The 7965-nt window shown below is 59.3% G+C and overlaps 1 protein-coding gene across 2 annotated transcripts in view; it reads right to left on the bottom strand.

The window, feature by feature from the left end:
• Window positions 1-975: 975 nt before the first annotated feature.
• The window catches only part of CACNG4 (calcium voltage-gated channel auxiliary subunit gamma 4), a 50516-nt gene continuing 43526 nt past the window's right edge, over window positions 976-7965 (bottom strand). The window contains exons 2-4 of one of the 2 annotated variants that reach the window (XM_080681338.1): window positions 7880-7963; window positions 3849-3989; window positions 976-1650 (exon numbers count right to left, since the gene is read on the bottom strand). In XM_080681338.1, coding sequence (XP_080537464.1) covers window positions 1112-1650; window positions 3849-3989; window positions 7880-7963 — 764 coding nt within the window. In that variant the 3' untranslated portion in view covers window positions 976-1111. The remainder of the gene's footprint in view (window positions 1651-3848; window positions 3990-7879; window positions 7964-7965) is intronic. The other variant, XM_080681339.1, reaches the window with a different exon arrangement.

Genomic DNA, 7965 nt, shown 5'->3' with positions numbered 1-7965 from the left:
CCTTGGAGGGGGCGGGGTGGGGGGCGCGGCAGAATAAGTTACAAGAACGGGAGTTGTGGAGGGCATCCTGCTGCTTTGCAGGATGAGGAAGTGAATGGAACTTGCCCTCCTGGCGACTATTTGCAATAAATCGCGATTAATAACCACCTCGGAAATGGATGTGTGTTTTCTGAGGTTCTGGTCCCTGCTCACCCTCTGTCTCCCCCTCTCGCCCAGCAGTTTGGGATGCTGATGCCGAATCGGCGTGTGTGGCAGGCCCACCTGTCCTCTCCCCAGGAGGACCCAGCAGGAGTCACGGGGCCACCGGTGACCCCTGTCACCCCGGGACCTTCCAGCCTCTCAAGCACAGTCAGTGTGTTCTGCCCTTTCTGTGTGAGGCAGAAACTTCCAGAAGCAGATAGGAAAGCCAGCCACAGACTCCGGCCTTTAGCTCACGCCAGGCCAGCGAAGGCTCCCTCTGTGGGCTTCCTCCCCTACAGCCTCGGTCTCCTCCGGTCGAGGGGCGCTGGCCCCAGGACAGCACAGAGGCCAAAGCACCATGGGCCGCAGGTCTTTCTCCTCGGGATCGCAGCCATGTCAGCAACAGGCCGCTGCCAGAGAGACAGACAGACAGACAGACGGACGGATGGAGGGAAGGAAGGGGCAAGCTTCGGCTTCCACATTTCCGGCTCCCAGGCCCAGGAACCTCAGGTTAACAAGCAGCTGACCAGTGTCCTAGGCCCCCGTATGCCTGGCCGGTGGCCTCCCCGTGGCCCAGCGCCCAGGCGGGGAGGGAAGGCCCCGAAAGCAAGTTCTTACGGAAATATTTGTTTCCAAGAGGAGAGAATGGCTCGATTGTGTTTTCTCAGGTGGGCGAAGGCCGGGCAGTCTCAGGACAGCACTCCGGAACCCAGGGCATCCGTCCACACACCCTCTTTGGGGGGTAAAGTCAGCCTCTCGCTTCGGATTCCAGTGTCCTGGAGCTTTGCTCCACGCCAGCCCGCCACGCATCTGGAGACCAGGGGGGTTGGGTTTGGCTTTAGTCCACGGCGGGTCCATCTTAAGGGTTCAGTGCCCTCACGTGGGATCCAAGCAGCCATTCTGGGGAGAGGCTGGTGCCAGGCAGGGGCGCTCACACGGGGGTGGTCCGCCGGTTCAGCATGCTCACGTGCAGGCCCTCCTTCAGGTCCTGCTGGAAGAAATCGTGCACCTGCAGGAAGCCGGCCTCCTGGCCCGGGCTGTAGCTGGCCGCCGTGGTCACCTTGAGCGGCTCCCGGGACAGCGTGTACATGGACAGCTCGCCCATGGGGATGGCCCCAGCGATCTTCAGGCCCACGGGAGACGTGTCCCTGGAGGGCGAGGCCTCCGTGGACCTGGAGCTGGACCGGGAGCGCCGTCGCCGGTACCTGTAGCTAGGCATCCTGGCGTAGGGGGACGAGGAGGGAGCCTTAAGGAACTCCCGTTTGGTCTTAAATCTCAACTCTTTGTTTTTCTCGATGTAAATGTTCACCGCCAGGACGCCCACGGTCTCGGCCACAATGAATGACAGGGCTCCAAAGTAAAAAGACCAGCCGTAGTTGTAGTGGTTCTTTTTGTCTTCGTCACGCTTGTCGCTCGGGTCGCCCGTGTTGCTGGAAATGTAGACGATGATGCCTATGATGTTACTGAGGCCTGAAAGGGAAGAGGAGAGGGGGCCGGAGGGGAGAGGCAGAGGTTAGACCCACAGAGGGCAGGGGACAGGTGGGCGGAAGAGGGGCTGGTGGCCACTCCCTGCTTTGATGGGAGTGGCCACCAGCTTTATTCTGGCTGCTAGCGTGTCTTTTAAGTAACTCATTTTGAATGGGTAGTGAAGTACACGTTCAGAGGAGATAAACAATAAAGCAAGGGCTCTTCGCTCCCAGCTCCCCTCCGGAGAGTGGCCGCTGCTACTGTCTTTCCTATAATGTGCTCATAGCCAGCCTCTCGCGGGTCCCCTCCTTCCTTCTCAGAGGCTGGCGGTGGGCAGAGGGTGAGTGAGGGAGGGATAGTTCCAGGATGAGGCGGGATGAGGAGTCGGGGAGTCATGGCATTCATACAAGGAGGGCTGGAACAATTTGCCCCCTGATGGCCTCGTGAACGTAGGTGGAGAGAGCACTGCCATGCGCTCTGTCCATTTCCCTACTGCCCGATCCCAGGGTGGATGGTTAGACTGTTTCCTGCTAGAGGACCAGAGACCCTGCCCTGAGCAAACCAGCTGTAGGCTTGGACCCTAAATACAGGCTCTCCCTCCCAACACACACACACACACACACACACACACACACACACACACACACCACAGTTCACCCCCCCAGTTCACACACACACACCACAGTACACACACCCCTCCCAACAGTTCACACACACACACACACACACACCCCACATTTCACACACGCACACACACACAGTTCACACACCCCCACAGTTCACACACATACACACTCACACACACACACACACACACCACAGTACACACACACACACCCTACAGTTCACACACACAGACACTCCCCACAGTTCACACACACCCCCCACAGTTCACACACACACCCCACAGTTCACACACACACACAGTTCACACACCCCCACAGTTCACACACATACACACACACCCCACAGTTCACACACACACCCCACCTTTCACACACACACACACACACACACAGTTCACACACACACACACACACCACAGTACACACACACACCCTACAGTTCACACCCCCCCCCACAGTTCACACACACACACACTCCACAGTACACACACACACACCACAATACACACACACTCACCATGCTCCTGACACATACATCCCCCCGTCCCCTTAGATACACACACACATCCCACACACGTGTTTACTGCCCTGGAAGGAAGCACAGCTGAATGGTGTAGAAGAGCGCGCACAGAACTTACACCCGCGGCCCTGCTTCCCCGGCCTGGCAGGAGGTCCCTCACTCGCCTCAGCCCTTAGTTCCATCATGTGAATGGAAGCTGCCTTTCCTCTCCAAGAGAAACGCTGAGGAGAAGACGAGCTGTGGGGGAGGATGACCGATGGCACCTACATGGGCTGGGCACCTCTTGAGTCCCCTCCCTGCCCGCAGCAAAGGAGGCATGGCCACCACTGTTGCTGGAATGCTCATTATTGGTACCCGGTACCACCTGGAGCAGAGTGGGGACAGGCTGGGCAGAGGACTGTCTCTACGGAGGCTCCGAGAAGCCTTGGCGGGGGTGTGTCCCTGTCTCCGTGGTTCTGGGTTGTCACTGGGCCACAGTGGGGCGGCTGTCGTCTCTTAGCCGGAGAGTCGGGCAGTCAGGAATTCTCATTATCTCGAGCCCCTCGCTCACCCTGCCCAGGCGTACTGGGCTTCTTTGCTCCTTCTGCGCTGGCCAGCCCTGCGCCCCCTCACCCTGTCTTCACCTGGCCGACTCCTTCAGGTCGTGGTGTCTGTGAGTCCGCCTGGTCACCTCCCTGACCCCCCAGCTTCTCCAGGCACCCCTGTTATGGGCTTGTGAGGCAATAAGTACTGCCCCTTTGTGGCATTTGCACACCTGGACTTAACATTTTTTATGGAGGTTAAATTCACATAACATAAAACTAGCCCTTTAAAGTACACAATTCAGTGGCAGTTAGGACATTCACAATGTGTGCAACTACCACCTCTATCTACTTCCAGAACATTTTGTCACCCCAAAAGGAGACCCTGTACCCGTTTGCTCCCCACACCCCGCCCCAGCCCCCACACACATGGACTTTTGAGGTAAATTACACACAGTGACTGTATGGTCTGCCACCTGCCGCTCCCCCTCCTCCGGGTGTGCTCTGCAGTGGGGACCAGAGTGCCCGGCTCACCTGCAGCCACGAACAGGATGCCAGCACTGAGGACGATGTTGTTCTTGCGGCTGTAGAACCTCCCGGCGCCGATGCAGAGCCCGCCGAGCAGGAGCAGGATGGTGCTGAGGATGGGGAAGACACTGGAGGCACGCACAATGCCTGGGCCGGGCAGGAGACAGAGCAGAGAGGGCGGTGAGACTGGCCACCTGCGCCCGGGCACAGCCACAATGCTGGCAAGGGGCCCTGAAGACCAGGGCCCAGCCGCCTGACTTGAAATAGTTCCATCAGACCCTGGACCGAGGTGTGTGGGGAGCTGGGGCATGTGGGGGCAGCTGGGCTAGATGTAAGTGATGGCCCTGCCTAGCTGGTTACACCAAGTGGGCCAAAGTCACATCCGCCCAGGTCTTGCTTAGGCTCCCCTGGGAGTGAGTCACACTTCTGCCACCAGAAGTGAGGAGAGCCCCTCAGTGGCACCAGGGGGCCACCATGAGGGCCATGGACACAGTCTCCTTGAAGCCTCTGGGGGGCAGGGAAGCGGCGTCTTCACGAGGCAGCTCCGATGGATGGCTAAGGACACAGGCTTTGGCACTGGGTGGGTCGGGGTGCTGGTCCTGCCCTGTGACATGCTGGCTGCTGGCTGTGTGGCCTTGGTCCAGTCACGTCATCTCTAGAAAACTGAGCTTCCTCATGTGTGAGATGCAGTTCATAATGAGTACCTACATTCTACGGTTGGGTTTGTACCAATAAGGAGCTTAGCCGAGGGCCTGGCCAGAGCACAAACTTCCTGAGTGACAGCCTTTATCTCTATCGTCGTTATCACGTTTTTATCGCCCCCAGGGACAGACCAGGATGTGGAAGCGCAGGACCTCCTGAGGTCACAGAGAAGAAGGCGGCTGGACAGAGGGACACACGTGGACCGTGGTGTCCAACAGAGATAGGTTTGCACCCTTGCTCTGCCACGGTCCCCTCTTTATAACCTGGGAGACTAGGAATACGTACTGGGAAGGGGCCAAATCATGGCAAAATCCCAACATGCCCAAGCCCTAGCCAGGGTACCTATGGCGGTGAGCCTATTTGGAAAACAGGTCTTTGTAGGTGTGATTGCGTGAAGGACCCTTCACACCGTTTGTGGTCATTTATTATGGAAGCTCTAGAAAAAAGACAGACGCTGCCCCTGAGGGTTGTTGTGAGAGTTTGATGGAATAAGGGTCATAAGGCACTTAGTAGGGGCTTGGGGATGTGGGTCCCCGTGCTTAGCACCTGGCTGGGAGAAGGGCAGAAGGGGAAGGAGGACGGGAAGAGGAGCCGAGCTCGGCCTTCCCCATGGGCCTGCATGCCTCCCAGCCCAGCAGAAACCTCGCCACGTGGGCCCTGGGTGGCCCTGGCAGGGGACATGGAGTCAGGGAGCGCTGACAGGCACCGGCCTCCTCAGCCCGCTGAGCCAGTTTGCGGAGTTCCAGCCTCTGAAGACGGCGTTTGTCTCCTGTTCTGTGAGCACACCACTGTGTACCCTGCTTCACAGACAGGGGTTTGTTCGGGGCATTAAATGAAGCTCTTCTCTCCGCCACCTCCTCTTCCTCCCTCTGCTTTCTTGCAGCCGCAGGCTCTGGGAGGAGGTTTCCTGTGGGTTTCTGAGACGTGCCTGTGAGCTGTGCCGGCCAGAAAAGCCAGGAGCGGGGTTCCCTGGACGCCCTCATCCTGCTAAGGGCTCAGAGGGGTGGAGAGAAGGAAGCCCAGTGCCTCTGAGGTGGCTGAGGTCAGGCCTGGCTCAGAGCCATCCATCCGGCCCAGGTAAATCACGTGAGCAACTGTCCTTTGCCCCAAATTGGTCACCCCTTCTCTCCCTGGGGAGTCTCTGGGCTTGTGACTGACCCCGACTGGTATCCTCATGAGCCTACACTTGAGGAGAGCTCTTCCTTCCATTGCTGCTGTGCCATCGCCGTCCTTCTATTTGGGAAAATCCCTGCTGGGCCCTCCCAGCCCTGGGTCCCAACCCAGGGGCACCACTGCGGGGGGCGGGGGTGGTGTTTGAGGGCAGCAGGAGCCCTAGGCTGGGTGGCGAGTCCGTGGCCCACTCTTGGTCTGCCCCTCGGATGCCCATTTCATGTCTCCATCCTGTTCTGGACTCCGGCTTTGGGAGGAGCGTGCAGGCGAGAGCTCCTTCCTGGCTCTTCCTGAGGCTGCGCAGGAGGTGGCTGCACCCACAGTTCCTGCCCTGTCCTCACGGTTCCCTCCTCCAGGTCCCCACGCCTGCCTCCACCAGTCCAGCCCCGGCGTGCACAGGATCCTTCTGCAGCTCGCCCTGGTGTGCTCACCATCCCTCAACCTTGCCCGCACCTTTGTCAACAGCCCTGCACGAATGCCCTTCATTCACCCTGTGCTGGGCCCTCAGGAAGCCACGTGATCTGATCTCGGCTGAGGTGTCAGGAGACCAATCCAGGAAGAGGTCCCAGAGCCCTGGGGACCGTGAGGGGACAGGCACAGGGGGGTGAAGAGGGAGAACCAGCACCATTGCCCACAACCTTAATGTGCCAGGCAAGTTCAAGAGAGACATGGAGAGGGTGTGGTTTGTTTCTCCAATGCCTCCTTCCTGCAGTCCCGGGGTGGGTCCATTGGGGGCAGATCCGCACTCCCAGCCTCAGGAACCACCTGCTGGCCCTGTGTCGGGCAGCGAAGGGTAAGTGCTGAGTCAGGGTGGATTTTGAGCTGAGCCATCTCAGCTGGCTAAGCACCAGGGGCCGCCCCAGATGGCTGTGCAGGCCACACATTGTGCCCCTCGAAGGTGCCATTGATACCATAGTCTGAGCGAGTGTTGGGCAACCTGCACCACCATTTGTGGCAGCCCCATGGAATATCATCCGCTTGGTTCAGTGTTGGCCCCCAGGAAGCAGAAAGAGAGGACAGGAGAGGAAGAGGAGAAGGTGAGGGAGGCTGGGTGGGAGGGAGATCTGGCCGAATTATTTCAGGTTCTGGGCCTGGCCAGCACAGCCCGACACGGTCCCAGGCTCCATGGGATAGAAAAGCACGCTGTTCTATTTCTCCAGATGACTCAGAACTCAAATCCTTCCTCTTAGAAAATAACACACGGAAAGATCCACAGGCAGGTGCTGAGTGATTTGTGCCTCCGCTGAGGACACCGGCATCGATTCTCCATAAAGGAAGCCGGGCCTCAGGCCCCGGGGGTGCCGCTCGGAGCAGCTCCACGTGTGTCCGGGCTGATGCGAAAGGGAAAATGACTTCAAAGCAGCGCTGCTTTCCCCATTCCAGGCTCCTCCCCTGGCCGCGGCCCCTGCTGCCTCCCAGGGAGGCCGAGGGATGAGGCCTGGACTTAGGCGTGGAGCTGGGTTGGTCCTGCGGGTTCAGTATGTGCTGTGACTTGCTCCATTCTGGGGCCAGCCTAGCCACACGGGAGGGCAGGGGCTCAGGGGGCAGCTCACGGGCAGACATGGTGGCTCCACCCGTCTGTGCTGAAGACACCTAAGGCCCAGGTGTCAGAGGCTGCTCTTGCCACCTTCCTCGCCTTCGCCTCCAGGCTGTCTGGCACCCCAGCAGGCTGTCTTAGTGTGCCAGCTACTCTGATTTTAGGAGAGTAGAATGCGCTGGGTGTGTGGGGAGGGGTGGGCGGGCCCAGTGCCGGCAGGGGAATGTGCTCCTGTGTCACAGTCCCCCAGGGATGCTCGGCCTGGGCAAGCCTGCATCTCTAGCCTCCGGGCCCCAGGCCCAGCGGCAGCAGCCAGCTCCTTAGAGCTAGCCACACCCAGCAACCCCGAGGGGTGGGGTCGCCCACACCCCCATCTCTCTCCCCAGGCCTCAGTCTCCCTGGGCATGGGCCTATCAGCCAAGTAACTCCATGGGATCCCAGCTCGTCATGGCAACACAGGACAGAACTCCATCCTCGGACTCAGAAAGGGAGTGACAAGCGCATCCGGAGAACGGCATCCTCCCCACCCCCACGGACCCCGTCTTTCCTCCAGCCGCCCACCTGTCACCGGTCTGCCCCCCCCCCCCCCACACACACACATAAAGGAAGCAAGGGGTCTGACACTCACGAAGGAGGTACTCCGAGCTGTCGTGGTCATAGTCATTGTCCTCTGGGAAGTGATTGATCCGGAAGCAGTGCCCTTTGTAGATCCCT

Source organism: Plecotus auritus (assembly GCF_963455305.1).
Source record: "Plecotus auritus genome assembly, chromosome: 7".
Lineage (NCBI taxonomy): Eukaryota > Metazoa > Chordata > Mammalia > Chiroptera > Vespertilionidae > Plecotus > Plecotus auritus.
This window is presented reverse-complemented; position numbering and strand designations above follow the sequence as displayed.